At 42.9% G+C, this 27,319-nt stretch overlaps 8 protein-coding genes across 8 annotated transcripts; 5 read left to right on the forward strand and 3 right to left on the reverse strand.

Annotated features, from left to right (window-relative positions):
• Positions 1-4,330: 4,330 nt before the first annotated feature.
• V2V93DRAFT_375862 (kinase-like domain-containing protein) lies at positions 4,331-6,594 on the forward strand. The gene is made up of 2 exons (XM_066911592.1): positions 4,331-5,031; positions 5,097-6,594. Exons 1-2 carry the CDS (start codon positions 4,434-4,436, stop codon positions 6,248-6,250), a joined length of 1,752 nt encoding a protein of 583 aa, XP_066763355.1. The 5' UTR covers positions 4,331-4,433; the 3' UTR covers positions 6,251-6,594.
• Positions 6,595-11,028: 4,434 nt separating this feature from the next.
• Positions 11,029-12,489, reverse strand: V2V93DRAFT_375866 (uncharacterized protein). The gene has a single exon (XM_066911593.1). The coding sequence runs from the start codon at positions 12,460-12,462 to the stop codon at positions 11,266-11,268; it is 1,197 nt and encodes a 398-aa protein (XP_066763356.1). The 5' UTR covers positions 12,463-12,489; the 3' UTR covers positions 11,029-11,265.
• Positions 12,490-14,399: 1,910 nt separating this feature from the next.
• Positions 14,400-17,365, forward strand: V2V93DRAFT_98808 (calcium-activated chloride channel-domain-containing protein). The gene is made up of 3 exons (XM_066912846.1): positions 14,400-15,001; positions 15,071-15,290; positions 15,349-17,365. Exons 1-3 carry the CDS (start codon positions 14,676-14,678, stop codon positions 16,984-16,986), a joined length of 2,184 nt encoding a protein of 727 aa, XP_066763357.1. The 5' UTR covers positions 14,400-14,675; the 3' UTR covers positions 16,987-17,365.
• Positions 17,366-17,744: 379 nt separating this feature from the next.
• On the forward strand, positions 17,745-19,559 carry V2V93DRAFT_328951 (uncharacterized protein; the record flags this gene model as incomplete). Its single annotated transcript, XM_066907610.1, has 2 exons — positions 17,745-17,918; positions 17,985-19,559. 2 exons carry the CDS (start codon positions 17,745-17,747, stop codon positions 19,557-19,559), a joined length of 1,749 nt encoding a protein of 582 aa, XP_066763358.1.
• A 229-nt stretch (positions 19,560-19,788) lies between these two features.
• V2V93DRAFT_375874 (uncharacterized protein) lies at positions 19,789-21,207 on the reverse strand. The gene has a single exon (XM_066911594.1). The coding sequence runs from the start codon at positions 21,118-21,120 to the stop codon at positions 19,876-19,878; it is 1,245 nt and encodes a 414-aa protein (XP_066763359.1). The 5' UTR covers positions 21,121-21,207; the 3' UTR covers positions 19,789-19,875.
• Positions 21,208-22,274: 1,067 nt separating this feature from the next.
• V2V93DRAFT_375879 (Acetokinase family-domain-containing protein) lies at positions 22,275-23,924 on the forward strand. Its single transcript, XM_066911595.1, has one exon. The coding sequence runs from the start codon at positions 22,431-22,433 to the stop codon at positions 23,706-23,708; it is 1,278 nt and encodes a 425-aa protein (XP_066763360.1). The 5' UTR covers positions 22,275-22,430; the 3' UTR covers positions 23,709-23,924.
• On the forward strand, positions 23,925-26,044 carry V2V93DRAFT_375881 (Carboxylesterase). Its single transcript, XM_066911596.1, has one exon. It carries the CDS (start codon positions 24,143-24,145, stop codon positions 25,892-25,894), a length of 1,752 nt encoding a protein of 583 aa, XP_066763361.1. The 5' UTR covers positions 23,925-24,142; the 3' UTR covers positions 25,895-26,044.
• V2V93DRAFT_375883 (HRDC-like protein) lies at positions 25,915-27,310 on the reverse strand. The gene is made up of 5 exons (XM_066911597.1): positions 26,813-27,310; positions 26,613-26,746; positions 26,493-26,541; positions 26,385-26,433; positions 25,915-26,332 (listed from the first exon to the last, which is right to left on the reverse strand). The coding sequence occupies exons 1-5, from the start codon at positions 27,094-27,096 to the stop codon at positions 26,309-26,311; spliced, it is 540 nt and encodes a 179-aa protein (XP_066763362.1). The 5' UTR covers positions 27,097-27,310; the 3' UTR covers positions 25,915-26,308.
• Positions 27,311-27,319: the final 9 nt, after the last annotated feature.

Raw genomic sequence — 27,319 nt, forward strand, 5'->3', positions numbered from 1 at the left:
GCAGATAACATCGCCACGGATAAAAGATATCAGATGGTCTGGACCGGGTCGGAGGCGGCGTGCTTTAGACAGCTAAAGGTGGTGCTAACCGAAAGAACATACTTAGATTCGATTATAGTTATCTGGTTTAAGCTTGGGTGACCAAACCTTAATTTGAGACTTTTTTTGGTTCGACGTAGACTACTTTACTCTCATAATAAAGAAGGCTTTCAGCAGCCGCGGCAGCGCGGAGACACTCGGAGTCAATGGGAGGGTGATTTAGCTCGCAAAATGACTCTGGCAGCAGCAATGAGAAAAAGAGCTATCTAAAGCATTTTGCTCTTCAAGACCCTGATCCCCGACACCGCCAAAAGAAGGATGACCTACTACAGCCGATAAGGTCTAGATCGTTAGACTAGCTTTTAGCGCAGAAAGGCTAAAATTCCCTCTTTGCTCATTCTAATAACGGTGATTGTAATAATAATAAAGACTGCAAGAAAAGTGAAAGAGGGGAGACAAGCCGGTTACACCACATCTTTTCGCTAAATGCAACAAAATGCATGCCAAGAAGTGTGCTGCAAATACCAGACCTCTGAGAGGCTGGTCGCAGGTTGACACAATGTCCGAAAAACAACAGTGCGAAGACAGACAGGCCAGTAAGATTAGTCGGATTACAGCCCACCCAGAAGAAGGCAAGTAAAAAGCCAAAAGTCCACAAATATGAAAAAAGCACGGGCAAAGGACTTTGCACTCTGGGGCAGACCACACAATGTCTGCAACTCAGTCAGCACCAAAAGGCTCTAGATGGTCATAGACCGCTGCATCCATATAAGCAGTAGGCACGGACAGACTGCGGGTGAGCTTTACAGTTAGCAATTTGCTTTATTACAAGTCTTGATTATTAGTATTGTATATATATGTATATGATGTATGAATATGTGTATATGAAATGAAGGATGAAATGATAGTCGCATAGAAAGACAAATAACAGTAAAAAGTAAACAAAAAAAAAATTAGCAAAGAATTTAGTTATTTGCCGGCAAACGCCGAATCTCGTATCTGAAGTAGAACTCGGAAAAGCCGCGGCACACTGGGCAGTACAAGCAAAAGCAAAAGCATGCCAAAGATAGAGTATTAATTTAAAGAAAAATTAGAGAAAAACTAGAAAAGAATCAGAATCAGAGTCAAAGAAAAAAGTCTCGACTCTATTCGGTAATTGAAAGAGAAGCTGCTACTAACTATATATCTACTACAAGTATTTTCGAGCCAGAAGAATTGGCGGTCTATAAAATTCTCCATTCATTTTGTTGCTGCTGCTGCTTACAGTTTCTGATACGTCTTGGCGACATGTAACCGAACGTCTTGTCACTCTTTGCCGATCCTGCATTGCTAGCCAGAACAATGAATTAATGTACGTGCGTGCATAATTGACGTTAGAACTAAAATTGAAGAGTAAGAGAGAACTAGTTGGAAAGATAATCTATTTTAGATAACGGTGTATAATAGTCTATCGTGTATTATAAATTTCAAATTGCTCTGGTTCTATGAAAATGAATATCGTCTAGACCTTAACGTTTTCTATCTGTTCGTAGTGTGCTGTGCTCTAAAAATTCCGTCACATGTCAACACTAAACTAGCTGCCGATATATCGCTAGGCAATTTTAGCTTGCACCAGAGAGGAATAGCACACAGTACAGCAAAAAGCCATCTTTTCAGCCATACAGCACATCTCTTTGAACATCCAAATAGAAACTAGAGCGTTTATTCACTGCATATGTATTACGTGTATATGCATTATATGCATATGTATTATTTATATTGTTTGTAATATTTGTATTATTTGTGCACTTGTACACTTGTACTTGTACACTTGTGTATAGAAGAATATATAGCTAGGGCTGTCAGAGCTACTTTTTATTTGAGTTTGTAAAGCAATTCAATACGTCAAAAGATACAAGTCAAGAGATTGGTCTAGAACTTCAAATAAAATACGTGTAGCGAGCGAGCTTGAGTTATTTGGAGCGCATAGTCCAATGCTTGGTTTCTTTTTATTCTTTCGGCGTTATGTATATATAGCACGGTGAATTTCCGGAGGTTAGCTGTTCTAATAATGTTGAATGCAAATGTCATCCAAACCTGTTTTTCTTGTTGAGTATTCAGTTGCTTATTTTCAATGCGATTGGCATACTCAACAACTGATACAATACCATCCAATTGATAGTCTACTGTTTTCGACGGCTATTGATTGCCGACTGGTAAGTCATTAAATTTGAGTAAATCTGGATTTTTAGTGCAGAATTTCAAATAGCTGCAAACTTCTCCTCAGTAAGTGTGCTTCTCATCAGTAAGTGTGCTTCTCATCAGTAAGTGTGCTTCTCATCAGTAAGTGTAGTGCAGCAAGCGTGCTTTCTGTTTGAACGCAGTCTTGTGCGCATTTTGCTTAGTAACAATAAGATTTTATAGTCGGCAACGTAGTATTTGATTAGAGAGCAATCTTCTAGAAAAGATGCGCTATATGCGATATACGCAGAGCAGTATATGCATCTCGATCTAATTGTATCTTCCTTTGTCTTGACTTGTCGGCTTAGAAACCACTATTGTGAAAAAGTAAAGAGAAGTTGGAGAGGAAAAGAGTCGTGTTTCAGTCTTTGAGGATTCAAAGCGCACATATTTTAAAAGTAGATCAAGATCGGCATTGACGGCGGATTGTGCTGCCGACAGAGAGATGCATATAAGTTTGGCTTCTTGCTATTCTAAAAGAGATTACTTTGGTTTAGTTTATGTTGCTTGACAATAGGCTCTTCATCTTTGAATGCCCAAACTGAAGAGCGGAGGCTGAAGAGCGGAGGCTTAGGTTGATTCAGCAGCATATATGATGACTGGTACAGCAGATATATGAATTAATCATATCTTTCTGATAATGACGGCATTGTGGTTATGACGTCAAAAGATTGCAAAAGCTTTGATATTATTCAAACATTAGATCATCTCTGAATCTCACTGCGTATCCGGCAGCTTGCTGTCTTGCTCGGTATCGAGAGCAAACGGAGATCGATGACGTTATGTAACGGGTTTAATAAGATTAGAAGAGATTGACGTAGAGATCGCGATAAAAATCACAGGCAGTGCGTCTCAAGTCACGAGCGATTAACGGCGCCAGTCATTGAATCATTCGTTGTCCGTTTATTCACGGTTGATCTGGAAAAGACATGATTTCAGGGTCCGATGTCAACTTGGGAAGCGGCGTGCGGCGGTTTCCTGAGACTATTTGACACTGTTTTAAGATGGATGACGCAAGTGGCTCGCGACAGTGCCATTGTAATCTATTGGTCTCTCTCAAAAATGCTTCTATTTCTATCTATCTCTGATTGAAGGTGTCAACGTAATTTAGTGAAGGAAGGGGCTAGTCATGATAGGATTCCTGCCTAGAGATGTTTAAAGAAATGAGAAACAGCAGTCTTAAGCATGTCAAAAAGGACTGCCCTTTTCTCAACCAACCCCTTAAACATTGCTAAATGTCGCAGCCTCTTCGATAAGATTGACAATGCTATTGCTAATAATAATAAAATTGGTAATACCAGTAACATCATAAAGTGGGGTTGATGACGCACCCACCGTGTCACTAGTTTAAAATGCCTGCCACCGTCTAATTTCAGGTATTACATGATAGTCGGAGGCACAGAGTAGATGTAGAAGCAGTCAGTCTGAATTGATTAGCGTAAACAGCACCTAACCGCTTTTAACCCATTCCTCGTTTCGAGCGCTCCTAAATACTTGATCAAACCCGCACTTGCCGCGAGCCGTGTAAAGCGAAATTTCCATCTGAAAGACTAGAGCTGAAGAAGAACTGCTGGAATGTGGGACAGCCGCGTGACGTCAGAAACCACTTACACTTCCTAAAGCGGTATCCGGACCATCCATTCCTATTCTCTTTCTTTACTATGCTATGCTGTATTTATGCGTGGTTTTACACTAAAAAAAAAAAAAGAGGGCTCAGAATGGCAGCTATATGCCGCCATCCCTGCGTTCCTCTGGTTGCGCGCCTGCTGTGTTGGTGGATCAGGCACAGAGAAGCGAATAGGGGCAACCGCAGCGATAGTGCTTGCAGCCCATCCCAACTCACAACCACTCCCATGCATGACTGCTTATCTTGCGCTGCATTTCTAAAGCTATCTGTTTTCTTGGATTTTATTCGACTTTTTGCGGGCTCTTCTTTCTCGTCCGCTACTTGACCACTTCTCGACGCCTACAGGATTGAAGCTGCCGGAAGCAGCGGCGCCACAGATCACATTCGTGCGGCGCGCGGCCATGCAAGCCGGCCTGAAGTTGAATCACAAACTCAAACCCTGCGGATCGCCGCCGGACTAGCGTGTCCATATCTTCTTCCCCGCCGCCCATCCATCGCCACTCTGCTTTCTCATCTCTTTCCATCTATCTCACCACCTCTTACCACTATGCCGCGTCCTCCCGCGTCCTCGGCACTTGCCCGCGCGGCCAGACTGCGTGTTGGTCTAGTCATAGATGACAGACTTGAGCTTACCGGGGTCCTCGGAGTCGGCGCATACGGTGTCGTCTACTCGGCCGTCGACGTCTATACGCTTGTGCCGTTCGCCGTCAAGGCCCTGCTTCGCAACGCAGACACAAACGCTCTGCTTCTCTCAGACACGCACAACGACGTTCTTGCTCGCGAGACAGCTCTCTTAACTCAGACTCATTTGCATCCCAATATCATCTCGGTCGTCGAAGTTATCGACCGCAGAGATGGTCTTTACGTCGTCATGGAGTTTTGTCCCGAGGGAGATCTCTTCACCAACATCACCGAAAAGAAAATGTTTGTTGGCAACGACGAGGCTGCTCGTGAGGCCTTTCTACAGATTGCAGACGCGGTTCAATATTGTCATTCGCTCGGAATTTACCATCGTGACCTGAAACCTGAGAATGTCTTGGTTTCCGATGGCGGTCGATCGCTCAAGCTCTCGGACTTTGGTCTGGCTACTACCGAGAGAGTATCCTTTGAGTACGGTTGTGGCTCGTCTTTCTACATGTCGCCAGGTGTGTAATACTATTTGCAGATTTATCTATCGCGCTGTTCTCTCTAACTGTCTTTTTTTCAATAGAATGTCATGCGCCAACCAGTTCTACCGGCTACGATGTCGCTGCTAATGATGTCTGGTCACTCGGCGTCATTCTGATCAACTTAACCTGCGGTCGCAACCCTTGGAAAACAGCTAACCGCGAGACCGACGAGTCATTCAAAGCATTCTTAAACTCGCCGTACTATTTACAACGTATCCTTCCTATCACCGCCGAACTCAACGAAATTCTTGCTCGAATGTTTGACATCAACCCGCAGACCCGGATAACACTTGCCGAACTATACGAAAGTATCCTACACTGCCCAAGGTTTACGGTCTCGAATGAGGAGTACACTGCTCGCGTAAATTATTACCAGCGGTCTGCTGCCGAGAAGTCTGCTCATCCGCGCTCGCCGCCCGTCACCCCCCCGCGCAGACTTGTCAATCATTACAACGGAACCGTCACTCCAGTCACACCTTCGATGCCCTTTTTCGAGTCTCAGCAGCAGCCGCAGCAAAATGTTAATAATCCGTTCCGAAACCGGATGGCGTTCGTTTATGCCACACCGGATAGCGATACACCTTTCGAAGTAAAGATTCCGCAAATTCAACCGCCAGTGCCGCCACATCGAGGCCACCGTCGACAGCAGCAGCAATCACATCATCAACAGCAGTACAATGGTCTCGGAATATCAGGCGGCGCATTAGGTGCCTCTGAACGTTTGCAGCAAGTTATCTGGAGTTCAGACTCTGGATATAACGCCCCATCGACTCCGACACGCGGCCGTCCGATTTCAAGTACTTCGACTGCTTCAATAGGCTCATCATGGGCCTCGCCCCAGTCTACACCCGCAACGTCAGTCGCGTCGTCGCCACGCTCGGACACTTCACCGTTATTTTTGGAAAAGATTGACTGTAGCAAGGCAGCCGAATTTCCATCATCATTCGACGAGTCGGTTTTTGATGCCGATTATAACCCATATTCCCGTCACAGTTCCCCGTCGCCGACGCGTCGTCTGCGAAAGTTCAGCATGGCAAAAATGCTGCCTAAAGCTGGAAATGTGGCGAGACAACGTCGTGGACGCGGCGGACAGATGGAGCAGCATTTTGCTGATAATGTCGTCGTCGAGGATGATGTTGAAGATGTTTTTGGTGGGGAAGGAAGGCAATTGCAGCAGAGTTTGCCAATCTTTTAAGTCTGTGCATTCTCTTTCCTTGTATATATTCCTATTTTTTTTTTGCTATTTTTTCTATATTTATTTTTGCATTATGGGGTTTTGTTTATCTCTTAATTTTAGTATTCGCTTATGGGAATGGGATGGAGTGAATTTTTAGGATATCTTTTGTCATATTCTTTTGAAGATCAACTTTTTTTAAACTGGATATAGGAAGTTGGGAGTTTATTGTATATATTTCATATACCTGTTTTATACTCTATTTTTTTTTTCTTGAGTTGTTTATGGTTGGATAGTTTTGGGATATTAGAAGGACATACATTCTTTTAGAGATATAAATATAATATAATGATTTTCTTTTTTAATCGACGACTAGAGTGGAAAGTGCATCTTCGCCAAGAGACTAGAGACGAGACAGTCTTAAGGTAGCGGAATCTATAGAATGGGACTTAAAGCTGCCAACTTTCATTCATGAATATAATACAGAGTTGATTATTTCAGGAATATTTTATAAGTTACAATAGTTTAAAATAAAAAATGGTTGATAAATGCATTGAATTAGAAATTAGTGGCAGAGAAATGAATTTCTACGATATGGGCCCTATACCTAAATAGGAAAGGTGATAGGAGGAACTGAAAATCAAAGTTGTGAGTCGTGGCGTTGAACGAGGCGACCAACCCCTTTCTTCGCTGAGGAGGTTTTTCTAAAAAAAAAGCACTTGTTCTATCGTGGATTAAAAAAGGCGTTTACTGTTGTGGGCTACGGTAATTGCGGAAAAACTAAATCGTGAATACCAATTTTGAATAGCGCGCGCAGGAAATAGGAAAGATCTTGCTATAAGCCATGAGAATAAGTTTGGTGAAACAGCATTGTATTCAGCAGAGTTTTGATTGGATTAAGAAGAAACCATCGATAGTACTACACGAATCCGGGTTTCAGTCTTTTTTATTTATTGGAAACATGCTTTTTATCAGGACTCGCAGTGTCACTGTTGTGCCACCCAAGTAACTCTTGTGTCTATTATTTCCGAATCAAGTTCGCATGAACGACATCCAGATCCGGAAGATGACTTTTGGCGGCCAGGAAGACAAGACAGATCTAATGTGGTTCCCTTAATTTCCTTAGGTTATTACCTTAATACACGGCCATCTGACTTCGCCGTTTTTTTTAGGCTGCATATTCATTGTCACTCTTCCGTAATACAACACTCAAAAATAACAGAATAAAACAGAATAAAACAGATGAAAACGAAACCTAGCACATTCTATCGAAACAACTGGTCAATATTCTCGCTGTATTTTTAGCTCTGGATGAGGGTGATTGAAATCCACGGCATCAATGGCTCCGACGTATCCGGCCACACCGAGTCACAAATTATAACCACCTATTCCCATTTTTTTCTCTCGTGTGGCTAGTATCTATTTTCCACAACCATCTTTATTTCGTTCACCAATAGGACTAGACTAGTACTCTGCCTGTGTTAGCTGATTCGACAGTCAATTGTGCTCTATAATCTTCTCTCCACACTCTTTTCATCAGTCATGTAATCGATATACGATACGCAAATTTCCAAATTAAAAAATATCAAAAAAAAAAACAGCCAAAAACTAGGACACCTACGATTCCAGCGTGGTCTCCCACCGCAGTACTAAGTAGGCCTAAAGGAGCTTAACTAGAGTTGATCGGACGGGAAACGGTGCTTTTTCCTTAGTATGGTCCTAGCTGTTATTTCCTACAATTTGGCTCACTATATTCGTTACTTTCCCTCCAACTGCCGTGTCTTCGATATCTCAACCTCAGTGTCGATATTCAATCTGATTATTCGTCATCCGAGCATTCTCGCTTGCTCATTGGATTCTGTTTTCAACATTTGCTGGTCTCGAATATTGCTTGTTGCTCATTCGGCATCCGAACAATCTAAATCGTCCATTGGATTCTCATCATCCAACTTATGGTTTAACTCTATGCTACGTTAGCTTGCGCTGTCTATTTCAGACTCTTGATTTCTTCCAGTACGCAAAAGCTTGTTGATTATATATTTCTCTTTATATTTTCTTTTATTTTCTTTTTCTTCCCTTCCCCGGCTTTTAACCAGCACCGATAAGAAAAGCCCCGTGATGAGATGCTCCTCAGGATATCCGCTGCGAACATCTCCCAGACTGGCGCGAAATTCAGGGAGAAAACAGACTCCAACAGTGTCATGACCAGGAAAGAATGATTTTACGCATACTCTTGTCTTTGGTTCTAGAAAAACTCGAATTATTTAGGCCTCAATTCAAACTGAATAATGCCCATCAAGACCTGCTTCACATATGCAGTCTCTGACGCTTTCGGTCTCCGAGCTGCCGCTTTTGCTATATCAAACTATTGTCACGATATAGCAATTATTTGTCTGGGTGTTGAATATGTTGTTTGTTCATTCATCATTATCGAAAATCAAATTGAGACAAAATTTTGATCAGACAAAGCGGAAGCTGGGAATTCTTTTCATCGGTGGAGAGCTGCGTACTATGCGCGACAATAAACAACGCCATCGGCAACAATGGCAAACTTAACTAGTGTTGCAGAAATTTGAATAGCCAAAACTCCGCATCCTGCTTGCGAGATGATAATATAACTATGTCTGCTCAAGCACAATCCCGCCGGCGGAAAACAGCTCTGCTCTGCCGATACATCAGAAACGAAAACAGAAGCAGCACTCATATGCCTTTTATAATTCTTATTCGCAAAGTTTGTCGATCAAGAGATACATGATACCAATCTCTCTATTCTCATTTTTGCTCTATTCACATTTCGTGTCTGGACCGCAGGCAGGCCAATTTCGTATATGTGGAGGACAAGCATGAATATATGAAGAATGAAGGTGCATCTATCAGCCAATATGCTGACATATTATTGACAAAGATAATCGATGATCCATCTATAGATGTATGTAGCAATGATACACTTCAAATGCGGATACGATATATTTTCGTGTTCTGTTTCGCTTTTCACATATTGACGCAAAGGAGGCACGCTCATGTTTTCAGGATATCCATGCAGCAAGAACAGAGATGCGGTGGAGAAATAAGGACAAAGCGAGTTTGTTGATAAGGGGTCAGTCTGTAAAATAGGAAGCTTAGCTTTAATCAATGAAACGACTTAATCAGTGAAACGAGATTCATGCTGCTGGCCATGTCTCAAGCACTCGACAATAAAATAAACACAACAGTAAAATTTCATAGCGGTGCAGAAAATTGACGAGTAGATAACAAGATTAAGTTAATAGAGCAAAAGAATGGAAGATGCCTTGCGATTCGAGGTAGACTGCTCGGCGTGTAGAGTCTGCCATAGTATTCCCGGTTTTAGAGGGTTGTCGATACTGAACGCATCAAAATTAATGGGTTTTTCGAGAATTTTGGAAATTTTGAAAATTTTAAAATTTTTCTGACAATTTAATGCTTTTCATGGCTTTTATAAGTATTTTCTTTGCTTAAAGAGTAGAACAAACAATGAGAGTAATGACGGTGAGGAAACTTCAATGTATCTGACGCGTTCAGTACATTCTTGTTTATCTATATTTTCAATTTTTTTCTAATAAGTTTATCTGATAATTTCAAACATTTATATGCGATCCACTTCTGTGGCCTTTATAACTCGTGTCTAACCGACGCACGCAGCGCAAAAATCAAGACTTGAAAGCCGGTCAAATTATATCAGCGCATACATAACCTAATTTTTCTAAATAAATTTCTAAATCTTATCTCATCATAATCAATTCGAATTCAGCTGGCAGCCTGTATTGAAAAAATAAAACACATGAGTATAGCGTCCGATGAAATCCTAATTTTATAAGTGAATGGGCACAGTGTATTTTCCATAGATGGGAGGATCTTTCTGCGGAGGTGCGAGGACCGGCTCTTTTTTTTAATTTACGTCATCAAAATAACGCTGCTATAGGTATATTTTTTTTTGTCAAAAGACCAATAATTGGACAACAGCCCACTAATAGAGGCGTCGCGAAACTGCGGGATAGGAAGTAGTATCATAAATTTTAATCTACTCGTAGAGTTGAAGTTCATGTTACTGCTAGCCACGGGAGTCGTCTGTAACGCGCTTATTTTGTAATAGACACTGCTTAAAAAAGCAAAGAAGGAATATTTGAAAGAAGTATAAGATGTATTTTTTGTCAAGACTTTTTAATTCAAATATTAATATTAGAAAGAGCCGAGTGTCAAAGAATAAGAAAGCCGCAGCCAAGAACGAAGCAAGCCACACTGTAAAAACAGTCAAGACTCACGAACCCTTCGGCTAGAGTGTTTTAAGTGATTTTTGCGAATACTCCGGTTTCTGCTTCAATTGAGGAATTAAAAAAGGTTTTACTATCTGATGCAAAATATTCAAAACTGATATTAATAAGAAGAAAGTGCATTATTATCTAAAATATTATACCTAATACTGATATCCAATAGCACACTCGGACAACGCCGACAGCATGCATTCAAACAGTCATACTTCATCTGAACCCACAAACTCTCGATTATAAACAATAAGAAAATCCTCTGAAAGTCCTACGTAAGCCTACCGCCCCGTCGGCGAAGAAAGAAATTTATTTTCCTTTTTTTCCTACTTCTTCGGCATGCTTTTCCTCTGTGCGGCCGGTTCAAGAAAACAGATCCAGTTTCGGTATAAGCTTTGTTGCGACATATTTTTACCGAATTAGGTAAAAAAGGGGCTAGAAAAATTATATGTCTGTGTGAAAAAATATTTCGATGAGATGACGCAATAGGTTGCACTTTTTAAGTCTTTTTTTAGAGAGCTTTTTTTTTATTATTCTTTCGGGCAGATCGAGACTGCGTTGTCTATTACTATTGATTTTCAATCTTTTGATATTTTGTTATTTCCAGTGTATTATAAAAGATCCGCTTTTTTAAAATTCTCAAACGCCATACTCAAATACTTAATAGCAAATCATTAGCAAAAAAAAAAAAAAAACACAAATTGAACGCCGCATAATACTAAATTTATAAGAACACTCCGAACAACAAAAATCAGATTACATGACAAGATGCTCGACATCTTGATTTGAATCAAGATAATCGTATCCCGGCGGCGAAATTGGCACATCATTATATGTAGGCGGTACCTCGTCGTCCCAGGCAATTCCCAAGCCTCCACGCTCGGTCAAGTCGACGCCAAACTTCATGCGCAAGATACGCGCGGCACCAGTAGGTGAAGGTGCGAAATGCGCACCAACAGGGACATATTCCTCTGAAACAAGAATCTCGACAACTAGAGAATGCTCGACAGAAAATCCCAAATCAGGCACGAGCGCGTCACATGCGGCAGGAATACTAATATCATCGGTAAAGGTCGAGATTGGAACTTCCATCTCGATCTCACCATCACCAGAGTAGTCGGTCTTCCAGCCACGTCTGAGGTCGCCGGAGGAGATTAGCCGCACGTCTTCGAGTGGGACGGCCGAGGAAATGTGCTTGTCACAGGCGACCGCTTTAAGCTTGCACGTCTCGTTGAGCGTCCAGTTGAACTTGCGCATGGTCCAACGGGTGCGCTTCTCTTTGTTGACGAGGTTGTTGACGCGCAGGTTTAGAGTGAATTCGGATTTGGGGAAGCAGACGGCAGGAAGCGAGGCAGTCACATTCAGAGATGTTGGCGGGAAAATACGCAGGCAGCGACGCACGTCAGTCGAAGGCACCGAGCGGAAGACGGAGATTGAACGGGTGAGATCAATCGGTGCGACGTCTTTCGCGAGCGGGACGGCGACGGCGCGCAAGTGGTACGAGATGCCGACGAGCGCCGAGGACGTGGATGCGGGTGAGTCTCCAGGCAAGAGATGCGAGAACGGGTAGCCGTACTCTGAGCGCGAGAGAACGGTGTCGTGCGAGAGCAGGTCCCAGTGCTTGAGGACGTTGACCTGATTGATGCAGGGCTTGCAGGCGGGCGACGATGGCCGGCGGAAGGAGATTTCCTGGACCAAGTCGAGAGTGACGGACTTCATGGGCACGGCGTAGGCATTGACATAAAGGAATAGGAGGCCGGAGAGGAGGGCACCGGTCGAGCTGTCGCGGGAGCCGTAGCAAATCAACGGCGGGGACTCAATCACGAGGTTGAATTCGATGGCGCGGGGTCCCGGGGCGATCTTTGCGGGGGCAGACGCCAAATGCCGCCGCGATTCGGGCTTTGCAGCGATGAGAGTGGGGGAGTAAGATGGGGGAGGACGCAGTGACGGCATTTTGTGAAGAGATTATGAGATGTGGTCTGAGGAGGAGCGGGAAAAGAGGAGGGGAAGGAAGGATATATATACGAAGCAAGCAGGTCAGGTGTGAGCGATACTTTGGAATTGAAACCGGTTGCGCCGGCGGCAGCCCGAACAGGAAACCGGCCGGCGCCACGGAAACGCCGCCGTCAGAGCACGGATCAGCAGGGTTGGACTGCGGAGAGTATATATACGAATATAGATTTAATACAACATCATTATAATGAGAGCTCTAATACAGATAGAATATAGCTATAGCAGCTACGAACAAGAAGAGGAGAACAGGAACAGGGGCATTGCCATCGTGACCACGAGTAAATAAATAATTATAAAAAATTATAACTGTATGCAAGATGAGCCGCAACGCCCGCTGCGGCAGATTGCGTCAGATTTGGTGCTTTTGTCCACAATCATTCAATTGCTCTTGAATAGCAACGATAGAGTGAATTGAACAGATGAAAGAGAGCACTGAGTAGGATAACTGAAAAAAGAATAGTCACTGACTGATTGGCTAATATTATGGTCTCTTAGATGATAGAATGTGGATATACAGTATGTAGAGAGAAAGACCCGGAAGTAGACATCCGCCTAACCAGAATAGGAAAAAATGACAGTGCAACGATTAAGGTGTGGCGCTCGTTTATGTACACATTCTGCGCTGTATTGCTTCTGACTATTTCATTCTATGCTATTACGTTATATACATACATATATATGTATATCTGTATTTATTGTATTATAATGATATACTGCTATCTGTATGAATTACACTAGGTCGTGAGACGGCTGATGACTCTTAAAACCTCACATTGCGAGCTGCAGCTGCAGCTATAGCTTGTGGGTTCTCGCTTATTCTCGTGAAATTCTTTTCCATTCTTGCAAATCTAGTCACAAGTTTTCGCCATTTTCAGTTTTTTTTTCCCCTCTTTACGCAGACTTTCGTTCTCTTTCATTCAAGCATTATCTGACCGCTTTGCTTTATGTATTTCTATTGAGACTCTAATGTATAAATTGTTTTTGGTTGTCTCTTTTTCGTTTGTTTAAATAGAACTGCTGTTTTTACGTGTGCTGAGTAGCACGTAGAACATCTTGATTATAGTTGGTTCGCTTTCGCAATATTATGCCATTAAACTAAATTCATTCCGGCCTCCTTTCTTTGCATCGCTTTATTTTCTGCTTATATCACATATATGCAAAAATATTTCTTAAAATAGTAATTGTATAATACTGACGATACTCTTCGCGCGCACTCCAAGACTACTGCCCGACAATGCGACGATTGCTCATGACAACGCTAACCAGCGGTCATTGGTCACTCCGTTGGTTGGAATTGTCTATTATTCATAGAATCATTACTGATTATGATCTTCACCTACTGGTGACCTATTACTCACTTGTCGGCTGCGACTACAGCCAGCCTACTCTGCTGAACCAGTCTCATTTCTGGTACAACCGGATCGTCGGATACGCAAACGTCATCTAATTCTCTTTGTTGACAACCCCGCTGTAAAATAAGGATATCCAACGCGGGCGAGTAAACAAACCGGCGATCTCTGGCTGCACTACAACTCTGCACGGCCGGAGATCTCCGCCGGTCTGCCAGCATTATTGACCCACGATAGTGTTTATATTGCATTATTAGACGTCTTCAGTATTGTGGGTATTATATTACAGAATTTACTGGCCGGCGACAATCTGCCATCATGCGAGTAGACTCTTGATTGCTAGATATTGTTCTCTGCTATTATATAAGTTAATGCGCAGGTCGCAGATAGTGGAGATTTTGTTCACGGTGTTGAAGTGGTTTTGGTGCAGACGCGCACTCAGGGGTTTATGCATAGAACCCTTTCCGTGTCTGCGTCAACTCAACTCTTTCCTCTCTTGCTCTAGTCTATCCTCCACCTAAGAATTATCTTGTCAATATCCTTCTGTTCTCTTTCTTGTTCATCAGTGCCCTTATTCTTATAGCCTCTCTAGTAGAAATTCTCATCCCAGATCACTGCTGAAATCCACTCACGGCACAGTGCCGTGCAAGGCTCAGTCTACTTTCGGTTTAGCGCCAGGGCCCAAAACTCGTCATCGTCACAAACAGATTCTAAACCCTCATCATCATCACCCTCTCTTCCTCATCCATCTCAATCTTATCTATCTTCCTCGAGGGATTGCTTTGCGGTTTTGATATATTGGCGATGTCTTCAGACGCCAGTCCCATTGCTATACCTTCCTTACCTTCGCAGACGCTTTCCTCGGCGCCCTCGCCCTCGCCGACGCCATCCGAAACGCTGGCCGTCGCGCCAGAGCATCTAGACATCGACCTCGTGCTCGTATTTGACGCCAAATCTGCCGCCGTCGAGAAAGAGCCGCCGGCTGCAATTGAGGATGCGCTACGACATACTCTGTCGTTGCTAGCCACTGCCGGGTTCGAATGTATCGTCCGAGTTAATCGCCCTGGATCTGTGTTTATCTTTGTCAAGGCTTCGGATGCTGTCTTGTCTGTGGCTTCATATCAATCTCAGTATGTGAATTATCTCTACTCACTCGATAATTATCGTAGACTGGCTGCTTATTTTGCTCTTTGATGTAGAGTCCGCGATTGGTTGATGGGCGTTAGAACAACTGCACCGTCACCGCCCATCTCGTCCACCTCGGATTCGCAAGTATTCACAGTCTCCGAACGACTTCGACTTGTTTACCACCGACTTACTGCTCCGGAAAAAGATCATGGTCTGGGTATCACACCCGGGGAAGGCGATTGGCTATTCATTTCTTCAATCTTTGCGCCTCATGATCCCGCTTTTGATGTAGTATGTTTACTTTCTCTTTTAATGTTCGTCAAACAGTGCTAAAAGAAGCCACGTCCAGGCATGGATCAAAAGATGGTCAACAAAATATGTTTTAGATGACGATGAACTTCAATTGATTCGCGACGTTTTTGGCGAGAAGATAGCTCTTTATTTTGCCTTTTTGCAATACTACTTTAAATGGCTGCTCTTCCCTTCCATCGCCGGGATCGTCGCCCATTTCTTTTTTTCTCCATTTTCTCCAATTTTTGCAATAGTGAACTCAGTCTGGTGCTGTGTTTTCTCTGAAGCGTGGAAGCGTCACGAGGTTGAACTGGCAGTCAAATGGGGCGTCAAAGGATGCTCGTCACTACACGCTATGCGTGCGACATTTAGAGGCGAAACTGAGCGCGAGAACCCAGTGACTGGAGAAAAAGAGCAGTATTATCCGTCATGGAAGCGTGTCATGAAGCAGTTTACTGCAATTCCAACGGCGCTCGTCGCAGGTATTCTCTTGATGGCTTTACAAGGTGTCGTGTTTGTCATTGAAATTTTTCTCGCGGAAATTTACGATGGTCCATTGAAGCAGTACCTTGTGTTTTTGCCGACCGCTTTATTGGCCACCCTTGTGCCTACTTTTACTGCATTTTATAGCATTGTTGTGACAAAGATGACAAACTGGGAGAATCACGTCACGGCGCATGCCTACGAAACATCACTGACGCAAAAGATGTTTGTTTTAAATTTTCTGACCTCGTACATGGGTCTCTTCTTGTCATCATACGTCTATTTACCATTTGGTCATTTGATTGAGCCGAATATCGATTTTATCACTGCGACTGTGCAGAAATTCGTCGGAGAGAAGGCGACACAGTCAAAGACGTTTACGATCAACACGCTGCGGTTAAGACAGCAGTACATTTATTTTACCGCTACTGCTCAGGCGATCAATTTCTTTGTTGAAACACTGCTGCCCTACATCCAGCGACGACTTTTCAAAGAGGCTAAAAAACTGTCAAACAAAGTCACAGGCGCACACGCTTTTGTGTTTAACGATAATCCAACCGAGAGCGCGTTTTTGACACGCGTGCGCGCTGAAGCTGAGTTTCCTGAATACGAAGTCGATGAGGATTATCGTGAGATGATTGTCCAGTTTGGATACCTATCGCTCTTTTCAACGGTTTGGCCTCTTGCGCCACTCTTTAGTTTTATTAATAACTGGGTCGAGCTGCGCGGTGACGCGGTCAAGATTTGTTTGGATACCAAGCGACCGATTCCGTCCAAGGCAGAATCTATTGGCGCCTGGCTTCATAATCTCACATTTTTGACCTGGCTTGGATCGTTGACCACATCAAGTTTAGTGTCGCTTTATCGGAACTCGTCTACGACTCTCGAGTCTGGTATATTGGTCTCCACGAGGCCGTGGATGCTGCTTACCACAATTTTGTTGTCTGAACATGTGTATTTTGCTGTACGCTACTTGATTGCTATTATATTTAACGCGTTGGAAAGCCCGGTTGTGCAACGTGATCGACGAGAGAAGTTCGTCTCGCGACAAGCAATGCTTGACACCAAATCCAGCTCGGGAGAAGTTTTGGAGAAGAAGGTAGAAATTACCGAGGAAAAGAGAGAATTGTGGAGAGCCAGAATTGGCCAGGCTGTTGAAGTTTACAAATCTTCGCTACAAGTCAAGACAGAAGCTGAAAAGAAGGAAGAGTGATCACAGTTCTGTGTTTTGTGTATGTTGAAATGTTTGCCGACGGCGAGCGGCTGTGAGTTGCTTGATTCATACTTAGTCACAAGAAATATGCTCAGCCGCAATCAATACGCTGAAATAGATATCCACCGATATTGCCATGCTCTCGTACGCGTGTCTGTACACGTAAGTGCTTAAATATAGATGACTAGACTGTACACTGCCGTCTTTATCAAATGTAGATCGTAGTATTATGCAGGCAGAGTTTGAGATGAGACCTGGTTTTATGTGTAAATTATAGAGGCTAGAATCTTTTAATAGTAAAGCTGATTTTAAATATTCGGTTTTAAATAAAAAATTGTAGATTCAGATTGAGATAGGCCATATGTATTTATACAGTTGATGAATGTTTATTTAAAGCACAGAACAGGCGTGGGTCTCAAGAAAACCTTATCGTGGAGTGCGTGAGTTGGAACGAAGAGAGGGTTGAATGAAAAGAAGAGCGACAGTCTTCTTCCTTCCCAGTACTCTTTGTGACCCTCTTTATCAGTACTTTGTGTGGTTCTTACAAGGAAGATCAGATTTACAGACCCAATTGCTCTATTCGGTTCTTTTCCCTTCTTCCTTGCGTGAAAACGCCTTTTTTCCTTTCTCTAAAACACAAAAAAAGGATGGTATCGATAGCCTGGCTTTCGGCAGTCTTACTCGCAAGCAGCAGCCTTGTGCGTGCCTGGTCGATGTGGGAAGTCCCTGCCTCATCAGGAGGATCTTATACGTCGACGATGGCTGCCGAGACAGTTGGCTCGGGTTCCTCTTCGTTATCGATCGTGCCTAAGAATGGCACGGCTGGGCATGGTGAGGCGTATCAGATTTATATCGAGAGTGAGTCGTTGGGGATGAACTTTCACGTCCCTGTTAATCCGTTGACGGTCGAGGCTTCCAAGACCGATACTTCGGTGAGTTTGAATGTTCATGTATTTATGCATGTGTTTTTGCAACAGAAAAGTACTGACTGTGAGTAGAATGTAACGTACTCCGGACAGATTATGCCATTCTACGCCAACTCGTCGATCCAGCTCAACTATTCGTTGATAGCCTACATATCATGCGATGATTCCAAGGCCGCCGCCTTGGCAGTTGCTCAAGCATCGAATTTCAGTCCTACATTCATCCTTTTATACGCAACTACAGCAAATTCATGCGATTTTGGCACTTCGTACTTGCAATATGACGATAATCTTGGCGCTGTATTTTCAGTCTTATCTGCATCGGCGGGAAAGCAGATTCGGTCTTCGGCAAGAAATAGCGTGGGTCTGCTCGATGCCTCGATCGTGGTTAACACGACTGATATATATAACGCGCTCACGACAACTTCAGACCCAACAGCTCCGTCAACATTGTCGTCGTATCCGCAAACAACAACTGTTTTTGCGACAGAGACGCTTTCGTCTACCGTCATCAATCCAGGGTTTCGGACCTGGACACCTGCGACAGGTCCGGCAGCGACTGCTGGCTCATCTGCAGACTCTAGCTCCTCAGGCTCCTCTTCGTCTGGAAATAAGTCGCAGACTGCGGTTGCTATGGTTGTTTTATATTCCATAACCGGTCTCGTCTCGGGTTTTTTCCTGTTAATTATCATTCTCGGCGCAATTAGGGCACATAGACATCCTGAACGATACCAAATTACCACACATGCTGACGGTACTGTGCAGCGCACAAATCGCGCAAAGGGAATAGCAAAGGCAGTACTGGATTCGATTCCTCTGGTGCGGATTCCGCAGCGATCTGAGTTGAATTATGATAATCAGTCTTCTTCAGTAAGTGGCACTGATGATCAAGCAAAAGGCAATGACGGGAATATATCTCGAAGTGAAAGTGTGACTGAGAGCTGGAAGGAAGGCGAGGGTCCTGGTGATACCGATGAAGAAGCAATGGCCGCAGCCGTGCAGGATGTCCCAGCTACGGACGATCTCCTGCCTTCATCTATGATTCCGCTTGATATCTGCCCGATTTGTTTCGATCCTTTCTTGTCTGGTCAGGATTTACGAGTACTTCCGTGCCATCATGGCTTTCATGCGTCATGCGTCGATCCCTGGCTTCTCAATTCGTCGTCGCAGTGTCCGTTGTGTCGAGTCGATTTAAATTTACGCATCGGTGATGAGATTCCAAGTATTCCACCAGGACTACTAGATGTTGGCGACGAGCAACAACCTACATCGTCTATCTCAGGTGCTACAGTTGATGAAGCAAATACAGAGTCCGTGACTTCGAGATGGAATATGTTTTTAGATAGATGGAATGCGCAAATGTTACCAGCGGCCGAGCGACGCGCTGCCTTACAGCGCGTGCGCGAGGAACGCGAGGCCAGAGCGCGCATTAGACGCTTGAGAGAGGAACATTTGCGAAGTGAGGAAGGCGGCCGGACATGGCGGCGCTTTGTCGAGATGAGACGACGTATGTTTCATTTACAGCAACAACAAGAACAGCAGCAGCAGCAGCAGCAAGAACAACGACAGCGACCAGAACACGGGAGCGAGGATCGAGAAGTAATAAATGAAACTGACGAGAGTAATGCTAATGAGCATGGCGGTATGTGAAAATAATCATTTATCGGATTGCTTCAGTTCTATTTTGTTATTATTATTATGATTATTATTATTCGTTTGGTTATATCGTCTAGGTTTATAAATATTTGGGAATAGGACTAGGATCATCATGTTTTTGGGTACAATTTTGGGTTATCATTAATCATATACAAAGGAAATACTTTTTCATTGTATGGAAATTTTTTGCTTTGACAGGAAGAAAAGAGTTACGTATATAGAAGTCGGTTAATGTAGATGGCTAGCACTAGTTTTTTTTAAGTTATGACCCGTAAATATATCATACTTCTTTTGAATAAGACAAATCTATTTACAAACCCTTTTGGAAGGCGTCTATCCACGTTACAAACCACTTGCAGTACTCGTCTTGAAAAGTTTCACTGGCGACCTGAGCCAATCCAACTGATGACTCGAGCACTTTTTTCTTTGCCAGATCAGAAGGCATATCACCGGATAAGATCGAAGACGCTAGATCATCAATAGCTTCACTAGTTTTCGAGGCGTGCGTTGAGATAGCATTTAAGAATAAGGCGAGGCTTTCGAGATTATGAGATTGGAAAAGGGAGAGTGTGTAGTCGAATACTACTCTGCGTTTCAAAACTGAGGCAAAAAGAACTGAAATCAAATTGATTTTAGTTGACCAGAGTTTTGCTTGTGTAAGGAGATTGGCAGTTTTGGCAGTTGGAGTTCCAGTCTCATCAAAGTACTCGTCAGCTTCTTGTTCGTCGTTGTCGTCGTCGTCGCTACTGCTGAAATTGTCAAAATCGTCGAAATCGTTCATGGAGAGCGAAGATTGTGGATCGGTTATGAATTCTTGTAAATCGGATTTTGCATCGAGTAGCATGAGTTTATACATGCTCATTTTCGACGCAATGTGTTTTGTAATTGTGGCTAACGCCAAATTTGAATCTTGAGCCAGTAACTCCTTTTCAAATCTCTGAAAAGATTTACATTGCGCAATAACAATTCCAGCTGATACATACTTATATTCTTCTGTCGATTCTTCTGTCGATTCCTCTGTTTCTTGTTCTTGCTCTTGTAAATCAAGACTATCCATCATTTGTCGTAACATGTCACTTGAAATCTCTCTATCTTTTGTTGTCGTCGTCGTCTTCTTTATCTTTCCTACTCCAACCTCATCGACTAATTTTTCCAGAGCAGAAAATAAATCCACGCATTTATTCCTTCTCGTCTGACAGATACTCTCAATAATAAACGGCATCTCTGATCTACCTCTTGTTTCAAGAACCTGTTGTCGCAACAAGGCAACCAATAACGCAATTTGCTCCAAACATCCCGCTAAAGCCTTCTCATTCTCTTGGCTATTAGAATACTGACTTGCATCTGCATTCACCGAACTTGAAAAGCGCGCTAGGGCAAGTTTTGTGGATTGCAATTGAATATTTCCGATGGTGCGATCAAGTGCTGGTATTGGTGTATTTTTCTTTGATGAGGGTGAAGTAGGATCCGTTGACAGGTTTCGGAGATCTTTAATAGAGTCTTTAAGAAGAAGAGTGATGGTTTCGATTACGACTGGTAGTGAGTTCACTTGCATTGCTGTGGTTTTGTTCGTGGTTGTCGGTTGTAGGTTTTAGTGGAGTAGTTTTTCTAATTGATTTGAGAAACTTAAAGTGTAGGCAGTTGACAAATTTTAAGTCTAGTGTTTAATCAGGATATTTACATCATTTATAGTCTTTTTTTTTTTTAAAAAATGACATTCATTAATATACACTTAATCTACAGTAATCCGAAAAAAAAAAATCAAACCTAACGAGCAAGAATTAGTAAAACCATACGTCAAAACACTCGATCAAAGTTGTCCTTTTTGATAACAGAGAAAAGATAACAAGACATGAATAATCAGACATCCCAGGAAGGTCAAATGGCGGTCACCGACAGTCATAAGAGGGTTCTTAAAGCGACTGCTACCGTGGAAACTGCGAATGTTCTAGGAATTTTCATCACTTCATGTCGCTCTTTTTCTCTGATTCCAAATATGAATAGAATTTACATTGTCAAGAAGAAGACAGAGATGTTGTACTTACAGTTTCAATGAATCAGCACTCCGTTAATCAGAAGAATAAATAAGCGGTATCTATTAATCTCGTTAGTACACTCCGTATCCATACTCAATTCCCTTCCACACGCAACCTCCTCAAACGAAGAAAATGAAAAGAAAAAGAGAACCCAAAATAATCAGACAGAGTTACTGGCAAGTAATAAGGCTACTCCTGCGAAAGAGGCCGATAAAATCAACAGTTGGTCCTCGTCATAGTCGAATCGGACACAGAAAGAAGTATGTGATTCAATATCATCAAGTAGAACTTGGTTAAACTCTTTTTTTTCCTTTTCTTTTCTTCGAGATGAGCACAGGAAATATATTGCACATACCAGAAAATATAAAAGACGCACATGTCTTCGAGATGTTGCAATGAACAGAAGAGTATTCCGAGAAGAAAAAAAAAGAAAAATTTATAGCAGTGGATTGAGCATTAGGGCTTGCTAGCAGCGTGCAAGATGTAGGGTAACAGTTACCCGGACTGATTATATAATTTTGTCGTCAAGAGATTTAACCGAGTCAGCCCATTTCAGGCGTGGAGAGTCATGCAGGAACACAAACTATTCGATAGACTATTTAGAGTAGAGAATGATTGTAAAAATTATAAATATGATCTCGTCATCATTAACGATTTATCTAAAAGAATATGGAGTCAGGAACAAGTCAAGGAGTTGCTGCGGTCGCGTATCAGCAACGGTTATAAAAACCCGCGCTAGATGCTCTGATCTGCTTCCTTACTGATCTCTCCTCACCAGTGCTCTATTCAGTAGTCTGCACCTTTTAACCATAAAGAAAATATAGAGCACATGACAGATATGCAAAAAAAACTGATTCTCTGCTTAAACGCTGGATCGTCATCAGTTAAGTTTGCATTATTCAATTATGAAGCAGGAACACCGCTTCTACTCGAAGGCGCCATCAATGGTATCACTGCTGATAAGCAATTCCTTGACTTCAAATCTTATGCTGCCGACGGAAGTACCATTGAATCAATCAAGAAACAGCAGGTTGATGCTCCGGAGCATGATACCGCGTTCAAATATTTCATGAACAGACTTGATTCTCAAAAAGGTAGTAAACGCATGATCGACTCACTAGACGATATTTACATCGCCTGCCACCGCATCGTCCATGGAGGTGCCAATCCGCGACCGTTGATTATTGACGATTCAGTAAGTCATGAGCTCGAAATGCTATCTGATTTAGCTCCATTGCATAATCAACGAGCGCTCGATATCGTGCATTCGTGCCGATCGCACTTGGAAAATACTAAAAACGTTGCATTTTTTGACTCATCTTTTCATATGAAGATCGAAAGAGCAGTGTATACGTTTCCAATCAGTCTTGATGTGCAGAAACGGCATCAGCTTCGCAAATATGGATTCCATGGTCTCTCGTACGCATTCATCGCCTCCGAGGCTGCAGCGTACTTGCAGATCGACCAGTCTGAACTTAATATCATTGCCCTACATTTAGGATCAGGAGCTTCTGCTTGTGCGATTGCGAATGGCGTGTCTGTGAATACGTCGATGGGATTAACGCCGCTTGAAGGACTACCTGGAGCTACTAGATCCGGATCAATTGACCCATCACTAATTTTCCATTATCATTCCGATTCATCTCGACTGTCGACTGCGTCGTCAAAGGAGATGAAATTAACTGTCGCGGAGGATATTTTAAACAAGCAATCTGGCTGGCAATCCATAACCGGAACTACGGATTTCGGTATCATCACAAAGAGAGCATTATATGAAAATGATGAGAACTGCAAGCTTGCGTTCGACATGTTTGTCAATCGAGTGTCTATGTACGTGGGTCAATACTGGGTCGCGTTAAAAGGCAAAGCTACTGCGCTCGTATTTGCTGGTGGAATTGGCGAGCGAGGTGCTGAACTGCGGGGTGCGGTCGTTGATGCAGTTTCGTGTCTTGGATTTGAACTTGATGAGCAATTAAATAAAGAGGCCTCAAAGTCTGAAGAGACTGTTTTTGAAATTACTAAAGAAGGTGCAAGGCTGAAGATTTTGATTGTGCATACTGACGAGCAGAAGCAGATGGCTAAAGAGGTTTTATCAAGAGAGTTTTAGTTGTTTTTTAGAGTGTAGCGTATGATTTTTTAATTAAATAATATGGCTGAGTTAAGTGAATTGCCTATTTTGCAAATTTCGTATAACACGAACTGTTTTATTTTTGATTTTTTTTTCTTGTATTCATATTTACAGGCAATATTCAAGGGCTATTTCAGTGAGTGTCGCAGATGAAGCACGTGGTATTCTCCGCCAATTCGAGCCTTGCTCCTTCTCTTTGTATGTTTCGCTGCTATCCTTGCTCCCCTCCTTGTGCATCCAATAAACTCTTTTTTCTATCAATTCTCCTTGCCTTCATACTTTTTGTGCTATCAAGATAAATGAAGACCAAAATGTCGCGCTGCTGCTGTCGCTCTCCTGTTCATCTCACTTTTTCTTATTACCTCTTCAAACTACTCTGAATACCACAATCTCCCCACCACCACCGACAAAGGATGCGTCTCGTAAGATTAATCATTGCTCTTATTAGCGGCGCTTTCATTAGTCAAACGCAGGCTGCTCCGTCAATTTTGTCCCCTCGTACCTTGAACACTACCTCGTCGACGACTGCAGAGCACTACTTGCCCGTGATTGATCTCGGATACGCAAAGTATCGCGCAGCAAAGTATTCCGCCGATGGCGATTACTATACGTTTACCAATATTCGTTACGCTGCGCCGCCTGTCGGTAAGCGAAGATTTCAACCTCCTGAACCACCCGAAGACGAGGAAGGCGTTAATGATGGAAGCTATGGGTTTCTATGCCATCAAGCACATAGTATCCAGTTCAAAGGCCTCCAGTATATTGTCCCCGAGGAAATGCAGAATGAAGATTGTCTCTTTCTTGACGTCTATGTCCCCGCTTGTGCGCTTCAAGAGCATCACCCGTCAAATTATTCCTCGCTAGTGCTAAACACGACATCGACGGCGACTATCAGTGCCACAAAACCCAAACTTCCGGTCCTTTTTTGGATTCATGGCGGTGGATTCGCATTTGGTCAAAAGGACGGACTACTGACGCCACAAGGTATGATGTCAATCGCAGACGGCAAGATGATTTACGTGTCTATCAATTATCGTCTTGGGGCCTTTGGATTTCTCGCCGGAAATGAAGTCAAGGAGCGAAAAATTACAAATGTGGGACTCAAAGATCAGCGCATGGCACTGGATTGGGTCCAAAAGTATATTGGCTCGTTTGGTGGTGATGCCGGACAAGTTGCAGTCATGGGCCAGAGCGCTGGTGCGTCGTCGATCTTGCACCATATGACCGCACCCGAACCCGTGCAATTTCAGCGAGCTATCATGCAGTCAACTGCGTTCTACCCACAATACGATGCTGATATTCTTGAGAGCCAATACCAGGGATTTGCAAAACTTACGGGATGCAAGGGCGAGGATAGTTTTAAATGCCTGATGAAGTTAGACGCCAAAAACTTGTCCCAGGCGAATAGGGAATATGTTTATAGTGCTCGTTATGGAACGTTTAGGTTTGGACCCTACGTCGATCGTGAATATGTGCCTTTGCTGCCCTTGTTCAGACTAGGCTACGGACAGTACAACAAGGACGTCCACGTGCTTGCCGGATACACTAGCAACGAGGGAGCTCTTTTTGCTGATCCGACCGCTATCAAAGAGGCAGACTTTAACAAGCTTCTATGCGAGCATTTCCCCAATGCCACTGAGCATACGGTTGAAGAAATAAAGGAATTTTATCCTCCTCGCAAACTGGCCTCGCAGCGCGCAAGAGGTGTTATAGCTGAGTGGGTTGTGGATTGCAATTCTCAGTACTTGGATGAGTATTATCCTAAAACTTTCCTCTATAAATTCTCGATCCCGCCCGGTTTCCACTCGATTGATTTGATTTTCACATTCTGGCGCGATGTCGACGGGTCATCAGATCATAGCCAAACACCGAAGGAACTCCGTTCACTCGCACATGAATATCTCGGACACCGCGCGACCGGCAACTGGATCTCAGACGTTTCTCGGCGATGGCAGGAATGGTTCGTTTCTTTTGCCGTGGCAGGTAATCCTAATTATCTGAGCACTTCGCATGTGCGATTTCCTATGGCGAAGGAGTTGCCTAATGAGCGTGCCATGATTGATGTTACAAAGAATGGAGATTTCAAGTTAACTTCTTTGGCTGAGGACGGGCCTAAAGCTAAGAGATGCGATTTTTGGATGGAAGGAGACTGGACTGGTCGTTGACTTGGCTCTTTGCTATAATGTTTTTCTTGTAATATATATATATATATCTGCATTTTTCTAAACCTATCTCGTGTATAGTTTTATATAGTCAAATAATCAAATGCATTTCATTTTTTTTGTCGGGTCGATACGCATACCCACAACTCTCTCAAACGTTACGCCTAAAATTACAATAATAATAGTAAAAATACCAAACCTGAATATCGCATCGCAATCAGCCGGCAACAAGGGAAGAATCCAAAATATAGTAAAAATATTGAAAAAGAAGAATATTTTGATTGAAATTGTTGAGCAGCAATATAAATGGAATGCGCATATTCTGTATCGTTTTAGTCATAGTGGTATCATAAAGAATCACGAATCGATGTGATTTGTAATCTGTTTTGTAAAGGTGAATGCGGATTAAGAAAAAGCTCACATGGGCTCGTAGCGGTGTAACTTGCAATGATTGTCAGAAAAATTCAATACGTTTAGATTTGGTAGGACTTACGTTGTCGAGAAGGGTCTGTAGTTCTTCGTCTGATTTCTTATCCGCGAGACTATAACTCTTAATTAAATTTCAGACTTTCATAAAGCGGAGATATCGCTTATCGCATACCTAGGAATCAAAGTCTTTGCTTCCTCTGCTTCAGCACAGGATAATGAGCCTTCATACGACTGTTAGAAACAAAAAGAGCGCAGTCAAAAAAAAATATAAAAAAAAAAAACTAGAAAGTACCTAGTTGAGCAATTTCGAAGGGATGTAGATTTGCGTTTTCGGGACCTTTAAGTAGATGCTCGACATCACTAACAGTCTGTTCATCTTTGAATCTCGCAAATGTTGACAAATATTCCTGCGTCTTGCGCACAATGCTAAACATGCATCTCATTTAGTAAACTAGTGATATTATAGATCAAAGACATTCAGACAAGTCGTACGGATTCGAAGATAAAAGTTCCTCATCATCAACATCGTCCTGTTCCATTTCGTCGTAATTATGTCCTCCTTGCTGCTGCATCCTCATCTCTCGCGATCGCTGTCGCATGGCAGCAAGCATGAGCAACCTCGCCTCCGACAAATTCAGCGCAATAAGTGGAGTTTCGATACCGTCGTTAGACACTTGCTTCAACTCGAATTCCGGACCAAGCTTAAGAACCGAGGCATCAACATCTTCAATCAGGCCATTGATTAGGCGACGAGGTCGTGGACGAGCGGTGGACATGTGCGATAAGAGTCGAGGTGTGTGTAGTGTAAGTGTGCTCTAGCAGAGATGAGAGTCGATGTGTTTTGACGCCGTTGACACACTGCTTCTTTAAAGTTTATTTCTATAATACAAAATTGAAATATAAGAGACAAAAAAGTGAAAGAAGAAGAAATGAAAGAAAATGTGGAATGTGGAATGGAACAAGTGTTGTGGAGATACAAGGCTGGCGAGGTTTGCGGCG

Source organism: Kockiozyma suomiensis (genome assembly GCF_038497685.1).
Source record: "Kockiozyma suomiensis strain NRRL Y-17356 unplaced genomic scaffold V2V93scaffold_17, whole genome shotgun sequence".
In the NCBI taxonomy this organism is placed as follows: domain Eukaryota; kingdom Fungi; phylum Ascomycota; class Lipomycetes; order Lipomycetales; family Lipomycetaceae; genus Kockiozyma; species Kockiozyma suomiensis.